The 17464-nt window shown below is 40.9% G+C and overlaps 1 protein-coding gene across 4 annotated transcripts in view; it reads right to left on the bottom strand.

Annotated features, from left to right (window-relative positions):
• The window catches only part of mylka (myosin, light chain kinase a), a 151486-nt gene that overhangs the window by 77016 nt on the left and 57006 nt on the right, over nt 1–17464 (bottom strand). For 3 of the 4 annotated variants that reach the window (XM_067443257.1, XM_067443258.1, XM_067443260.1), the window contains 6 exons: nt 8199–8406; nt 5123–5168; nt 4443–4608; nt 4187–4352; nt 3827–3848; nt 157–650 (listed from right to left, as the gene is read on the bottom strand). In XM_067443257.1, the coding sequence (XP_067299358.1) occupies nt 157–650; nt 3827–3848; nt 4187–4352; nt 4443–4608; nt 5123–5168; nt 8199–8406 (1102 nt within the window). Of the gene's footprint in view, nt 1–156; nt 651–3826; nt 3849–4186; nt 4353–4442; nt 4609–5122; nt 5169–8198; nt 8407–12124; nt 12143–17464 lie in introns of those variants that run through there. The other variant, XM_067443259.1, reaches the window with a different exon arrangement.

The raw sequence follows: 17464 nt of genomic DNA, 5'->3' as shown, positions 1-17464 counted from the left end.
GATGTAGAGATGTGAACAGCTACTGCTGTGCAGGGATATATAGACAGCAGCTGGTCACATCATAGATGCATTGACCAATCAGCATTCACGACCGGAACCAAATACTAATACTAAACTCTATCTTTGATCCCAGTCACTTCAGTTAACTAGACTCACCTTGGCATCTGAAAGTGACCTTTTCTCCCTGCACGACCTCTTGGCTCTGAGGCTGGCAGTCAAAACTGGGCAGAGTTTCTAGGATATCCATGTTTCTCTCTCTGGTTTGTTGGCGGCTGTCTCTGCGGGACTCCACCCGTGAGGGTTCAGGCATCTGTCCTGGAGATCTGAACGTATCTGAAACTCTCTTGGCGCCATGTGACTCATTCTTGACAATGTTTGGACTTCTTACATTGACAAAGTTTGATGTCTTGTCACTAGCTGGTGATCTTCCATCTGTGGATTTGGTTATGGGTTGTGAGGACAGGGACGATGTTATCCGTGGTGTGTCAGTTCTGCTCATGGGGGGAACACTGGCAGTGGACAGTGGTGTGCGCGTTTCTGTAGTTACGGTTCGGACAGATGTGCTTGAAGTTTTCTGTTCAATGTCAAGACCGTTGGTGCTGTGATTGACCACAGATGGTTTAGAGAGATCCTGAGATGGTGCGGGAATGCTAAGAAAAAAAAGAAAGATCCTAAAATCAAGTGAACAGTCTCTAGATATGTTTCCACCCACCTATTTTTATGCATATTAAGGGATATTGCATAAATGCTTCTGGATGGAAACACCAAGATATGCATTCATTTGAAAAATGCACATAAAAAACTTGCGCTCGTTTAAGTTGGATAAACGTTTTATTCCATAAGAAAAGTGCATAAACTATGATGGAAACTCATTTTCCGAATAAATTCCTTGATGCTCATCAAAAAAGACTTTGCGTGATGGGACAGAACAACTGAATTAAAGGGTTAGTTCACCTAAACATTTAAATTCTGTCATTAATACGACACAGGAGCTGGCCAATAATGAGGCTGCATTCTGGCGCTGCACTAGCCTAGAAATCTAGATCTAATCTGCCCACGAGTGTCGTCTATCAACTCTCAATACCCATCTGAGCTAAAAAAAGCCAAACTCTGGTCGGGGCCAATCACATTATGTATAGAGTCGGTGGGCGGGGCCATAATGACAACGGCCGAGTTGCATTTGCGTGCTTCTAGTAAACACAGAAACTGGCGAACCAGCTGGTCTTTCGAATCAGCTTTGACCGCGACTCTGGAAGACTTAGAGTTAAGCTTTTCTCTGAGAAAAGAACAGAGAACGGCACTGTCAAGTCACAAGTCATTCTTAAAAAGGGAAGATGTGTTCTGAGTTTTGCCAAACGGATACAGCGAATGTTTAATCTATCAACAAGCTCTGTTTCACCTTCGTTGCTCTGGTTGGTTGTAGCGTTATCCTATCGCGTGCAGAGGGAGTTTGAAAGACAACCGTTTATCCTGCCCCTCGGATTGAGCCCTGTCAATGGTGAGTTTCCAGACCAAACATCTTGATGTGGGTCTGGCTTGTCAGGCTAGCGCTGCACTGTATTTACTATGTGAACAGCGTGGGAGGCTGACATACAAGAGAAGAAATTGTTGAATAAAGTCCTTATTTTTGTTTTGTTTCGGGGGTTTTTCACATAAAAAAAAAATACTCATCGCTTCATAACATTCAGGTTGAACCACTGTAGTCACATGGACTACTTTAAAAATGTCTCTCTTACTTTTCTGGGCCTTGAACGTGGTTATAATGTTGCAGTCTATGTGGGGTCAGAAAGCTCTCAGATTTCATCAAAAAATATCTTCATTTGTGTTCTGAAGATGAACGAAGGTCTTAAGGAGTTGGAACAACATGAGGGTGAGGAATTAATGACAGAATTTGCATTTTTAGGTGAACTAACTATTTAACCAACGGACAGATCTTTTTGCACAGCATCAGAAATGTAGTTTTTGTTCTAAAATGCCTGAGCAAAGTCTGTTGTTAAAGTGGTTCAGTATAAATACCTCCCAGAACTGTCTTCCATGACTGTGTTCCCAAATGCTGCTGTATTCGCAACTGTTTTATGCGATATTCCAATTTTGTGCATAAGCTAAATTAGTGAAATTAGGTCTTAATATAGATGGCTTTTAAATTTTATGATGGGGTTCCCTTAAATGCGGATGATCATATTTGGTGGTAAATGACATTTAAAAGACTGAAAACCCTTGCATTTAGAGAGACTCTCACAATGAAATATCTATATCTAAGTATATTTTGCATACAGAAAACATTTTAATAATAATTAAGCACATCAATGTTTTTAGTCAAAAATATTTTTTTAATCTTGGCTGATATGACCGATCTTTTACAGACACTAGGGCTGGGCGATATGGAGCAAAAAATATATCTCGATATATTTTGCTATATCTCGATATACGATATATATCTCGATATCTTTACAGGAAAAATAACCCCCTAAAAACTACAGCAAAAACAAATATGCCAAATACCACAAAAACCTTTTTTTTTTTAAATTGAAGTGCAAAGAGGTAGTCAAGTGCTTTTGCGACATTTAAAATAAAAAACTCCCTGATTACAAAAATAATAATAATTTAACTGTAAAAGAAAATAAATAATATTGCCTTCTTTTCATTTATTTCATGCTTTCAAAAGATGAATCAAAGACTCCCTTTTTTACAGTTAAAGTAAACAGTAAGCATTTTGCCGAAAGATGGGGGCATGACTGAGATATAAATAAACTGTTTGTCATAACACCACTTCCTGTTAAATTTGTATCAAAATTCAAACAGTGATGTTTGTCATGAGTTTGACAAAATTCAAACTCATCATGCAGATCATGTAGGCTACACATGAGCTGAATTTCACTTCTTTTCCAGTTACAGAAAGAAATATGAATGTCAGAAGGTAGGCTATATGATAATATGATACAGTACAACTGACAGAAGAGCACCGCGTGTCTCAGGACACCCGGGATGTCGCGTTTTTCACTCTTGGTTAAAACGTGAATAGACCTATTCATCATAATCCTGTGATAAAGCTGACAAAATAATAATAGTAGTGATATTGCAATACTTTTTAAATGTTTTCAAATGATATGCGATCATTTTGACATTTTAACCGAAAACTATGCGATCAGTTAGACACAGATCATAAACTGGCATGATTGCGACCGCGTCTCGCACCAATAGTGTCAATCACCTGACTGTGGGTGAAACGTGCGATTTGAACTATGATGAACATTAATATTTCTTTATGAATTTTAGCAAGCAGTTGTGTTAGAAGGAAAACATGGTCTCTAAACTGAGTCCTGAACAACGTGCGCGCTTGTCAACATGATAACTAATCCTCACCTGGTTGTGGAAGCAGCCGTGTTCAATGAGACAACACGCGAGGGGAGGGGGAACAAAGCAAGAGGCGGGAGGCGCGCGAGGCTCCGCGAGCACAACACAGAGAAGGCAAACAAGCAAAGTGGCGGAATCAGAATTTAATATAAACAATATATCGATATATACGATATGTCCAAATCCATATCGAGCTGAAAAAATATCTCGATATATTTTAAATATCGAGATATCGCCCACCCCTAACAGACACCTATTGCTCTAGATATACCATCACACAGAAGATACGCAACATATCTTGACGCCATTATACAATAAAAATTGTTTTGTCTATTTGTTTAGTCTTCAACATAATTGTAGAAAGATTTATCAAAAGCATACTATTCATTTATTTTTTAACTTTGTGTATGTTCTGTCTTTGAAATTGAGGATTTTATTCTAAATTTATACAAGTTGAAAGGTCTTTACTTACATGGCGGTCTCAGTGTCTCCACCTGCAACGGAGCAACAGAATAAACAGAAGAATTTCAGACTTTAAAATTAAGCTGGATAATATTAAGACATCAAGAAAACCCATATTGCTGTAGTTATTGCCCCGACATCTGTGGAACATTCTGTTACCAAAGACTGATTGTGGTACAGCAAGGACCTGGGGCTTTTGTCACAAATGTGAGATGTAAATTTCATACAATGAGAAATTCTGCATTTACGAATTGTGCAAGCTGGCACTTTCACATGAATAAAATTGAGATAGATGGCAGAGCCAGTGAACTAGCCTAGTCTAAAATCCATCCCTAATCTGTTTCTCCATCAATCCACCCTTCTTTATTACCTTGTACAATGAGTTCAGCAGTTGCAGAGGCTTTCCCGGCACTGTTGGCCACCAGACAGGTGTACACGCCAGCATCCGCTGAGCACACATGGCGAATCTCCAGGAAATGCATTCCTGATCTCTCAAACATGTTATAGTGATCTGATGGCTGGATCTTCTCTTCTCCCTGACAGAGGAAACACAGGGAATGAATATTCCCACACTACCTGCACAAGACCCAACCTCTGATTTCAAATATTGGTTAATCATGTCTCACCCTATACCACTGCACCAGTGGCTGGGGTCGCCCCGTGATCTTGGCAGAGAATTTGCCACTCTGTCCAACTTTGAGATACAGGCGAGAAGGTTTAGTCACAAACTTTGGGGGGCTTTCACCCCAGATACTGGGTCTATTCTCTACTGCAGGAACACCCATAGATCCACTGGTGACAAAAGAGAGAACATTTATGTAATGCTTGTAATTCACAAAACTAAACCCAAAAACATACATATTTCTTTTAAAATTAGCCCAATTATGTCCTCAGGTGGCTGACAGCAAAATGACTAAAATTTTAATTACACGTAAAAAAATGCTGGGGTAAAAATCAACCCAAGTTGGGTTGAAAATTGAATAACCCAGCAATTAGGTTGTCTTAAGCAAACATTTAAACCAACAGCTGGGTTTAACAACCCAATTGCTGGGTTAGTCCATTTTCAACCAAACTTGGGTTGTTTTTTCAAATTTCAGAGCAAATACATTTTTGTCAGGTATTTTCATTACCAACCAGCTCCAAGATGAAGAGCAAAAAAGCATTTGATTTTAAGATACAAAAAATGATGAGACTTTTGTAATGAACTATCTACCGAAAAAAACAAAAACAATATGGCATGTTTTGTATTTTATATTCATGCATGAAATGTCATCATGTAGTGCTTTTCGAACAGTATGCACCTCACCCTGCTCTGTTGGAGGAAGGAAGACTGTATTTTTTCACAGCATTTCCTGTTTGGGATGGAAAAGATTATTCATGAAGCACAGAGCAATGTATACACCCAATCATAAACACACAGAATTCATTAGAAACATAAAAAGCACATTTCCCCTTTCCTCTTTCTCTCCTTCCTTCATAAACATGATACAGCTGCTATTATCTGCTGCTAGTTGTGAAATACGTGAATGGCTCCATATGTTTGTGTTTTTCTAAAGTATGCAGGGGGAAGTTTATTAAGCATTTATTAGTCTATAAATCAGTACAGATGTAGTGCTGCATCTCTGACGGTGAACACTTTTACTGCAGGTAAAAAGTGGAAAATTAGAAATGCATTATATACTGTGATGTACATTTTTAAGTATACGTGCTGTAGGGTAAACTGATGTATTAGAATGCAGTATACACTTTAGTGTTTGTTCTATGCTGCAATATGTACACAGGGTTTCTGCTGAAGTGTGGTTTCATTTGTATTTCCTGTATGGTACTATTCACAGAAATTGGAAAAGAGCATTTGGTTCAGTCTTTAGGAAAATCTGAATGCAACTGTAAGATTAAAATGTTAAAGGAACAGTTGAAACAGTGAAAATGTTACAGAATGTCAAAAAACTGCTCTGTCATACAATGAAAGAAGGTTATTTGAACAGTCAAGCACCAAGAAAAAAAATAGAGTGATAAAAGCATACTGTATATATTTGAGTAATAATGCTCAATCACAAGAATTAATCTTTCGGATGAGATCAGTCTTTCGGATAAAACGTTAAACCGAGGTTCCGACTCTCTGTGGTTGTAAAAATCCCAGGATGTCCTTCGAGAAAGAGTAGGGGTGTAACCTCGGCATCCTGGCCAAATTTGCCCATTGGCCCCTGTCCATCATGGCCTCCTAATCATCCCAATATAATGATTGGCTTCATCACTCTGTCTCCTCTCTACCATAAGCTGGTGTGTGGTGAGCGTTCTGGCGCAATATGGCTGCCGTCACATCATCCAGGTGGATGCTGCACATTGGTGGTGGTTGAGGAGATTCCCCCTTCTATGTAAAGCGCTTTGAGTGCCTAGAAAAGCGCTATATAATATATATAATAATAATGATTATTATTATTATTATTATTATTATTATTATTATTATTATTATTATTATTATTAACTGCATTTGGAGTCATTGCTATCAAACCTCTTGAGGTGATGAGAATGCCAGCATGCAATTTGATAATTGCACAATTGCAGGTTAAATATACCAGTCCAAGTCATATTGACAACTTTTGTCATATTGACGACAACTGTAAAAAAAGAGCAGCTTGGACATTCTGCCTAACATCTCCAGTTACCAAAACACACCATCAGAATCAAGTCCTGAAAAGGGAAGCCAACAGATCTCGATTGCCCCGTGTGGATTGGTCCCAGTATAGGTCATAAACCCCACCCTCTATGTGTAATGTAATGGGATGTGATACAAACTAAACAATCAAACTATCCTTCAAATATTTTTTCTCCCAGAGATGCTTTCTAGTCATTTTTGGTAGTCCCACATCGCAGGAGTGTGGGCGGGACCTTAATACCACGACTCCCCTTCACTATCACTACCACGGAGACTCGGGTCACGAGTTCACTACCACGGAGACTCGGGTCACGAGTTCACTACGGCGGAGACTCGGGTCACGAGTTCACTACCGCGGAGACTCGGGTCACGAGTTCACTACCGCGCAGACCTGGGTCACGAGTTCACTACCGCGGAGACCTGGGTCTCGAGTTCACTACCGCGGAGGCTCGGGTCACGAGTTCACTACCGCGGAGGCTCGGGTCACGAGTTCACTACCGCGCAGATTCGGGTCACGAGTTCACTATCGCGGAGACTCGGGTCACGAGTTCACTACAGCGGAGACTCGGGTCACGAGTTCACTACCGCGGAGACTCGGGTCACGAGTTCACTACCGCGGAGACTCGGGTCACGAGTTCACTACCGCGCAGACCTGGGTCACGAGTTCACAACCGCGGAGACCTGGGTCTCGAGTTCACTACCGCGGAGGCTCGGGTCACGAGTTCACTACCGCGGAGGCTCGGGTCACGAGTTCACTACCGCGCAGATTCGGGTCACGAGTTCACTACCGCGGAGACTCGGGTCACGAGTTCACTACCGCGCAGACTCGGGTCACAAGTTCACTACCGCGGAGACTCGGGTCACGAGTTCACTACCGCGCAGACTCGGGTCACAAGTTCACTACCGCGGAGACTCAGGTCACGAGTTCACTACCGCGGAGACTCGGGTCACGAGTTCACTACCGCGCAGACTCGGGTCACGAGTTCACTACCACGGAGACTCGGGTCACGAGTTCACTACCACGGAGACTCGGGTCACGAGTTCACTACCGCGCAGACTCGGGTCACGAGTTCACTACCGCGCAGACTCGGGTCACGAGTTCACTACCGCGGAGGCTCGGGTCACGAGTTCACTACCGCGCAGACCTGGGTCACGAGTTCACTACCGCGGAGACCTGGGTCTCGAGTTCACTACCGCGGAGGCTCGGGTCACGAGTTCACTACCACGGAGACTCGGGTCACGAGTTTACTACTGCGCAGACTCGGGTCACGAGTTCACTACCGCGGAGGCTCGGGTCACGAGTTTACTACTGCGCAGACTCGGGTCACGAGTTCACTACCACGGAGACTCGGGTCACGCATTTACTACTGCGCAGACTCGGGTCACGAGTTCACTACCGCGGAGGCTCGGGTCACAAGTTCACTACCGCGCAGACTTGGGTCACGAGTTCACTACCGTGCAGATTCGGTTCAGCATTATTTTGGGACATTGCTTTAAAATTATATTTTGGACATGATTAAAGTTAAACCCATTGTAGCAGAATGGCATAAAAGATGCCTCTTAACAAATGCATTTTCCAGTGAGGTGCATATATTCTCCAATAAGATATCTTGCTTATTTTTCTTAATCTACAGCATGGATTATCCCATTAACCTTACAATGATCACTGACTGTTCTAGAACACCATCTCAAGATAAACCTAAAGCCCATCAGAATAATTATTTACCTTCCACAACGATCTCCACGGTAACCTGGCAGCTCCCAGCATCATTGAGCGCTTCACAAGTGTAACGTCCTCTATCGTCATCCTGGACTTCCTGGACCACCAGACTAAAGGTTCCACGGGCACTTTGTTCCATAGAATAACGATCTCCTGCTATCAGCAGCTTCCCATTCCTAAACCAGCAGACCTGGGGCTCTGGAAAACCACGTACCTGTCAGAGATCACATATACACAGGAAGTTAAGAGATAAACACTCCCAAGAAATGTAAAATTAGTCAAACATAGATAAGAAGAACTTTCTCTGTTGTCTCTGCACACAACCACACATACATTAGATCCACGGTAATTGGTCAACATGATTGTCCCAAGCAAACAGACAGATATAAATGCCCTAGCTTTCATGATTCTGACCACAGGAAACTGCTGGGCGTGAGAAACAAGTCAAAACTGTGTTTTCTAATTAAAAGGTTCAGTGAGACATATGAATGGACATGCTTATGGACATGCTTGAAATCCAGTGAACAGAATCGGGAACAGCCTTCATTATTAGTTACTCAGTAACTGATTATCAGCGTTGCTCTGCTTTTAGACCCAGAGGGAAAGAGCTCTGCTACTTATTTCCTGAGAGTGCAGTGTGTGTGTGGTGTGTGATGAACAAGAGAAACCTCATACCAGCCACAGTAGGCTACCTCTCTTTCTGTCATAAATCTTCCGGTCTTAATAATTTATGGTTTTGCCAGAAAATTCAAACCAACACTAGCAAGAAATGAAACATGGTAGGCCTACAACCATGGATTGTTGGACATGGTACTAAGGTAAATCCAGGAGTTCCAATCCTGCTCCTAGACAATATCTTTGAGTTTAGCACACAAAGTTATCTCCCAAAAGGGCAGCATAACATCTGATATACTGCAAAATAATTAACTGAGTGCATTTCATTACTAAAGTACAACTTTATAGCTAGCTAGAAATGAAATCAAAAGTTGTTCAAAAACATATATTTACACACAAACTGACGCAACTTTCGGATCCCATTTTATTTTTTCAGCCCAATCATCAAGGAAGCAAACGCACAGAATAAAGGGATATCAAAGGCAGTAAATGCATTCATGCAGCCTTCAAAAATTGATCAAATGGCTTTCTCTCGAGACTTATATTCGGATCTTGCCTTCCTACATCCATATGGTGCCTACGGAGGGATTAGATCCTTTTTCTGCTTTTGGATGCAGCCCAAGAGACCCAAGCTGCATATGAAATCTTAAAGGATACACGCATGTCATTCTAAACCCGTAAGACCTTCAGAACTCAAATTAAGATATATTTTTGATGTAATCCGAGAGCTCGCAGACCCCTCTTTAGACAGCCATTTAATTAACACTTTCAAAGTCCTCATAGTAACAGTATTGACCAATGGGGCCGCCATTCTGACGTAGCGCAAGGATATTTGATTTGATTAATTTATATCCAAAATAACGATTATTCGAAATGTATTTAAATAACTACATTATATTTTGAGTTGAAAATATTAATTAAACAAATATTTAGTCAAATCTTTCAGTTGCTATGCTACGCTCAAGATAGCCCTCCAGGAGCAGGATTTGACACCTCTTTAAAGACTATGGTCCTACTATGGTTTTGTTCATGGCACAGTAGTAAAATATTTTCCTTGAATTACTTTGAAAACAGTATAAATACAATGGTAAACAAATATGGCAATCATGTGGTCCCATGGTATAAAACAAAGTTCCATTGTACCTATTTAAGAAGAAATGTTTGTGAGATTCGCCAACAAAGTATTAGGGTAGTTGCCAGGTTGTTACACACTTACTAAAGCCCAAAGCATACTTTGACCGTCCACGTCGGTTCACAATCCATATGAGGCAAAATATCGTCCGCGCACCCTGTCCGCTTTTCCCGGCCGATTTTTTTAGACCGTGCGGATGGTGCATGGACAACAGTGCATACTCAAGAAAGACAGAAGAGTCCAGTTGGTGGCAATATGCACAGTACTATGCACAGTGTGCTGTCGCGGAAGAAGAGTGCGGAAACAGAAGGAAAACACTACAATGGACAGTGAACTTAAGCATTTTTGCGAAGTTTGTGCGCAGGGCCGGCTCTAGCTCTTTGGTTGCCCTAGGCGAGATGGAGTTTTGCGCGCCCCTGCCCCGCCCCACTGACTTTTATCATCTCTAATTCAGCACATGTCTGTTTACCTACCCCTAACCAAGAAGCACTTATTATTAAACACGTTAAACGCTTTATTTCCACTTTTCTAATATTTTCTCACTTTTTATTTAAAAGAAATGCCTTTCCGATCTGATATGTGATGGGAAAAGGGAATAGAGCAAATGTGGCAAAAGGCGGATTCAAACCTCTGATCGATATGAGTCAAAACTTGATGACATGCCCCACTATTTATTTGCTCCCGACGCCCATGTAGATTCCATACTTTTCATAACTAACGTGCATACTTTATCCGTATTTATAACGAACTGGACTTTTGATATTTAAATTACATCCATGTAGGTTATTGTAGATTATTGACAGTGAAGTTATGTTTGCAATATGTAGTAATACATAGAAAACTAGCAAGTGATAGCTTAGTGACAATATTAATAATATTTATAAAATAAATATTAGTTGATAATATTGATAGTACTAAGTAATTTTATTTTGTTTGACAACGTACTGACTGAGATAAGAAGACTAACCTCTATACTGGGCTTTCTTTCTTTCGTTCTTCAATCTAATAATCAGGTTGATAAGTAATTAAACGTGTGGCTGAGGGGGCGCCCTATGATGATCATGTTTAATAAACATTATGTTGTATTTTGCTTGTTCCAATTCTATGCTTAATGGGAAGTAATGGGCGGCACTAGAGCGCGCTCGCGCCCCTAACACAATTGTCGCCCTAGGCAACCGCCTAGCTCGCCTATAGCAAACGCCGGCCCTGTTTGTGCATTTGTTATTATTTCTTTTCAACTGTGTTGCAGTGGTTGATCCACTACTTTTCTTCTTCGATCCTAATGTCCTGTTGATGACAGGACTGTTGCTCTCCAATGTCTGGTAGAGTATGTGCATGTGCCATCCACGCCTATCCCCAGGTAAGTATACAGTACTTTGAAGACTGTGTGTGAGACACGTAAATTGAAATATACCTGGGGCTTAAGGTGTTCTGATTGTTTTTTGTTTTTTTAATATAAAAAACTAAAAACTAAAACAATCAAAATCTAGCCTTCCGGATACGCCTACAACTCAATGTCACAACTGAACAACTTAGCAAAATTAGAACTAAACTTGTTTTGCCTCAGCAAACACCACTAATCATGCATTATTTTCATTCATCCTGAGAAATCTTTTGTAGTAGTGAAATGTCTAACAGTTATAGATCAGTACAATGAAAGGAGTACCTGATCCGTCTATAATAGAACAAACACAAATGCCTGAGTCATTATGATGGGAGTGGTAGCCTATACTGTGGTTCTTGTGAAGAGCTCAGACTCGCTCCTGTTCACTTCATTGATCTCTTTCTACTTGTTTTCTCTCGGTTCTATCAACCATTGCAAATCTGTGTGCTGACCATGTCTAATAACGAGACCCTATGGATATTCTCCCCCCATTCAGCCTGTCTTTTACCAATGCTGGCAGGTCTCATTTCCGCAGATCTCAGTGAAATTGTTTAACATTGTACATTGGAAGAGGACCAGGGTAAAATTATGAAACACAATCTTCCCCTCTGTCTGCTATCCAGCAGTGCCACACATCCACTTCATATGAACAAAAATCAGAGGAAACTGCTAACTACTACAAGCTGCAACAGATTTCAGATCAAATATACAAATTTATACTGCTCGATGGCTAGTAGACAATAGATTGATTCCAGATGCCCTTCCAAAATTCCAAGGCTAAAATGAAGGCAAAAACTTTACCATACAGCAAGGGATTCTAGAAGCATGTCAGGACGGGCCTCTCTTCCTTTCAGGCAAACGGACCTCACGGTGACAGGTCCACTTTACTGCAGATTTGCCCCAAAATAGCAATATTTGCTCAGAATTCTCTATTAAATCAGAGCAGTGCTGGTATTTCCTCTATGTCGGCTGCTGTTTTTCTCGTGTGCACGCTCTCGGTTTGAAATCTTTACACTGAGACTTGTGGTCAAGAGCTCTACCTCAAAAATCCAGCAGGACTCACTTCCGATGCTGAGGGGAGGAAAAACACAGGGTTGCTTACACAAAACATCTGCTTTATTCCGTGCTTTCTCTCACACATTTCATACTGACAGCACAAATAGGGTGACAAAAAGTCTTGAGCAAGACCAGACAAAGAGAGGACACTATTGTATTCACAGTGTATTGCCCTATAAAGAGAATCAGCCACACAATGATAAATTGATACATTTTTGTAAATGCTAAACTCCCCACACCAACAGAGAATAACTAGCAAGTCACGAATGTTTCCCGAAACCATAGTATTTTCTGTTGCTTGGACCTTGTTGGTTTAACTGTGTAGAAGTCATTAAGTCTTGTACACCTGACTTATAACTTCTGCTAATTATTCAGTTTAAGATCAAATTCAATTATGAACATGGCATGAGACTACACAGCCATTTTTGTTTGCTTTATTTACACATGTTTAATTCCATCACTGGTTCCCTCTTTACGTCATACTCTGGGGTTTCCCCAGGGTCCTAGAGCTCATGCAAACTCAAAAACAGTGCTAAATTTGAAATGTATAGATTGTACTGCATGTTAGCTTGCTTGAATTTTGCCCAAGAGCACAATCTATTTAAATCCACATCAACAAGAAACTATGCTTCCAACCACAGCAACAACAACTTTGGTTTTGGGAAACACAGAATCTGTGAACTCTGGTATTAGCAACGGAACTTGTGACCATAGTTGGTTGATGCTTTTGGGAAACCCCACCCATAAGGTGGTTGCCAGGCGTTGGTATGTGGTAACTAGCATGCTGTTAAGTCCCACAAAACAATCCAATGCTTATCCCCCAGAAGAAGAAATTAGTGTAGAATTAGCTGTAGAAGTGTTTTAAATGATGTCACACAGGTGGTGGATCATTATTGTCTGCTAATTCATCATGCTATAGCTAAATTGCATGGATAATAGAAAAAACAAATTGTTGAATTATGTTGGCACAAATGGAACTTGCAATTATTGTTGGTTAACGATGCTTTTGCTAAGGGGCTGTTTACACTACACTGCTTTTTAACTAAAAACGTAAAACTTCGTATTCATTTTGGCTTGTTCATTTACACAACAACAGTGTTTCGTGTGCCTGAAAACACAAACCTTTGAAACCAGGTTGCCAAATTGCAAGTTGTTGAAAAAGATAAAAGTAAGTAAAAGTAACTTTTATCGTTAAAAGTTAAAATAAGTAAAAATAAACAATAAAAACTTGAATCTGTGAAGACGATAATGTCATGCACATGCATATTACATGTTCAGTCTATAACCATTCATTGCCATCTAATAGTCTGTCAGCATTTTTTGTAATTTTCACAGGTCAGTGTTAGGGGATAGTTTTGGAAAACTTCTCCGTTTTAAACATACCAAGTACTTGATTAACCCAATCCCATGGGAAAACATAACTATTTTTTATTGTATTTTTTTTATCATTGTGGCATTTGCAGATCGTATAAAAACACACCGACAGTTATGAGTTGCCATGTTGGGTTGATAAAGCGTTCTGGGTGATTGTTTACTGCCTCTATGCCGAAGTCTCCATGATATTCTTGTCTCTAGATGACTCTGGGAAACTTTAGAAAGGTGATGGCAAACCTCTTCTCAATAAACTGCATGATTTATGTATGATAACAGTGCAGGAAGAGTTGCATGTTTAAGTCTATTATTTAGAGTTAGAAATAATTGAACCTACATTATATTGCCAAAAGTATTAGGACACCAAATAATTTAATTCAGAAGTTCCGATCACTTCCATGGTCAAAGGTGGATAAAATCAAGCACCGAGGCTGAAAGAATGGGTCACTCTCAGGAGCTCAGTGAATTCAAGTGTGGTACTGTGATAGGTTGCCGCCAGTTCAATAAGTCCATTTGTGAAATTACCTCTACTAAATATTCTATGGTCAACTGTTTGTGGTATTATAAAGTAAAAGCGATGAAGTGGTAGGCCACACAAAAGTCACAGAGCGGGGTCAGCACATGCTAAGGCGTACAGTGAGCAGAAGTTGCCAACTTTCTGTGAATAGCTACAAACCTCCAAACTTTTTGTTGAGAACAGTGTGTAGAGAGCTTCATGGAATGGGTTTCCATGGCCGAGCAGCGGCATCCAAACCTTACATCATCAAGTGCAATGCAAAGCGTGAGATGCTGTGGTGTAAAGCGATGGTTCTCAACCCTGTGCTGCAGACCCCCCAACACTGCACATTGTGCATGTTTCCCTCACCAGACACACCTGATCCAACTCATCCGCTTATTAGTAGAGACTGCAAGACCTGAAGTATGAGTGACTGATGAGGGAGACATACAAAATGTGCAGTGGTGGTGTAAAGCACGCCGCCACTGGACTCTAGAGCAGTGGAGACGTGTTCTCTAAAGTGACAAATCATGCTTCTCTGTCTGGCAATCCGAAGGACGAGTCTGGGTTTGGCGGTTGCCGTGAGAAAGGTACTTGCCTGACTGCATTGTGCCAAATGTAACGTTTGGTGGAGTGGGATTATTATGGTGTGTGGTCATAATTCAAGGGTTGGGCTTGTCCCCTTATGGGTCCTGCACACTGTGCGATTTTTCAAAATCCTTTGCGAATGTCCCTTGTCAGACTGTACGAACATGATCGCCATGTCACACTGTAAGATCTCAGTTGACATTAATGTCAGACTGCACGATAGTTAAGGCGCGCTAAAAACGGACGCGCGCAAGAAAACTCACCCGGAGTTTTATATCATCAATGAATGACGCGTTCGGTGACAGTGAGCTGCATTACACACGGGACTGAAATGCTGGCTACAAAGAAATCTCTAGGACTCGTTTTGGTCATAGTTTGTCTTGAAAAACGGAGATATTTGACTGTCGTCGTAGGAGAAGTCACACTGCAGGATTGTGTGCCAAATCTTCTGACACTGCCAGAATTTTGTCTGAGGTAAAATTTGATCGCATCGCTCATTAATCGGCTGCCGGTGAACATGTCAAACTAACGACCAAAGACGTCAGATTTTAGCCTAGGATCAGAGGAATCTTTTAGGATTTGCTAAATTTGTCTCAGACGGCCAAATCGTGGCCAAAATCGCACAGTGTGCACCCGGCTTTAGTTCCAGTGAAAGGAACTCTTAATGCTTCAGCATACCAAGACATTTTGAACATTTTCATGCTCCCAAACTTTTGAAAACAGTTTGGGGATGGCCTCTTCCTGTTCCAACATGATTGTTCACCAGTGCACAAAGCAAGGTCCATGAAGACATGGATGAGTGAGTTTGGTATGTAGACACTTGACTGACCTGCACAGAGTCCTGATCTCAACCTGGCAGAACACCTTTAGGATGACCTCACAAATTCACTTCTAGAAGAAAGGTAAAAAAAAGCCTTCCAAGAAGAGCTCAAGCTGTTTTAGCTGCAAAAGGAGAGCCAACTCCACATTAAACCCTACAGATCAAGAATAGGATGTTATTAAAGTTAATTTGCATATAAAGGCAGACATCCCAAAACTTTTGGCAATATAGTGCAAGTATAACATTTGTTCTGTAATTAATACACCCTTACATTTGAGTATATGTACAGTGGCAAGTGAAATGACAGGAGTGCTATTAAGTTCATTTTGTCTTAAGTGCAAGAACTTTTCAGGGGCACTGTATGTGTACATACAAAAGCAACAGAAACAATATGAGACAAAACCACTTACCCAGCTTGTTCCAATGTATCAATATTATTATTTTTGTTACATGATCACCAGCAATCAAAATCCACTCATCTTTTAATGAGCTCTTTAAACTGCTGCCCAGAACTCATTCCAAGGAACATCAGACTCCTCAGACATTCTCCGAGGCGTCTCGCAAGTTCTCATCTAGAAGCCAAACTGAGACACAATGTAGAGCACGTCCAGCTGGGAAGTTTTTTTATCCTTGCATGCTTTTTTATACGATATAATTTGTTTTTCAATGATGGCTTGTTTTTGTAATCTTAACATGATGACAGCCGCTCAACTGAAACAACCATGTTGACGAATTCTAGAGTCTGGGATGTTGATTTTATAAATAAGAGTGCAGACTGATGTTACATGCAGAGTTCGGAGGTTGTCTGGGCTGATCTGGAATCAGTATTGGGGATGTTCCACCTGGCACTCATTATAGGGCCTCAGACAAATATTCACTAATGACCTGCTGTTGCTGATATACAGCCAAAACTTTACATAGCACATACTTGCATAGCTACTAACCACATTCTATAAAAGAGTTACTGTATGCTCAATTTAGTGTATTCTAAGCTATCCATTCAGTAATGTACACATGCCACACACTTTGATAAGCAATCCACTCACAGACTTTATGAATGAAGTGTAATCTGACTATTATGAGTATAAACTAGACTTCAATGTACTGAAACTTTAGCTGGCTTGGACCAGTCTTTGCAATATTTAGGTAATCCAGGCACATTGGACACAAAAAATGCCCGTGGAGCCATTTCTGCAAAATAATGTGTTTTTTGTTGCATGTTTTGGAATTTTCAAAGTGAAATGTCGAGTGAGTGGTGCTAAAAGCACATTCAGTTTTATCCGAAACAGATGAGTGTGAATCTGGCAACATTATATTACGTTGGTTGTTGTATGAAATGAAATGCCCGGTAAGTGGAGCTAAAAGGTAAATGCTCTAATCGCATTTCAAAATAGCATACCACCTACAATAAATCCTACACCAGAGCTAACCAACAGGGATGAAGCAAACGTGAAATAAAAACATGTTTGCTAAAGCATCAACGCCATTTTTGCCTCCTCTTAGTCCTTAAGCTTTTTTATTACACGGCTCTGTGAAATACTTGATTCTGATTGATCAATCGCGCATTCCAGCGGTATGTTATTTCCAGATAACAACCGTTCATACGTAGCCTGACAAGCCAGACCCACATCAAGATGTTTGGTCTGGAAACTCACCATAGACAGGGCTCAATCCGAGGGGCGGGATAAACGGTTGTCTTTCAAACTCCCTCTGCACGCGATAGGATAGGGCTACACCAACCGGAGCAACGACGGTGAAGCGGAGCTCGCTGACTGATTAAACATTCGGCGTATCCGGTCGGCTAAACTCC

This window comes from Pseudorasbora parva, chromosome 5 (genome assembly GCF_024679245.1).
Source record: "Pseudorasbora parva isolate DD20220531a chromosome 5, ASM2467924v1, whole genome shotgun sequence".
Taxonomy (NCBI): Eukaryota; Metazoa; Chordata; class Actinopteri; order Cypriniformes; family Gobionidae; genus Pseudorasbora; species Pseudorasbora parva.
Note: the sequence above shows the minus strand (reverse complement) of the source record. Positions and strands in the feature narration are given on the sequence as shown.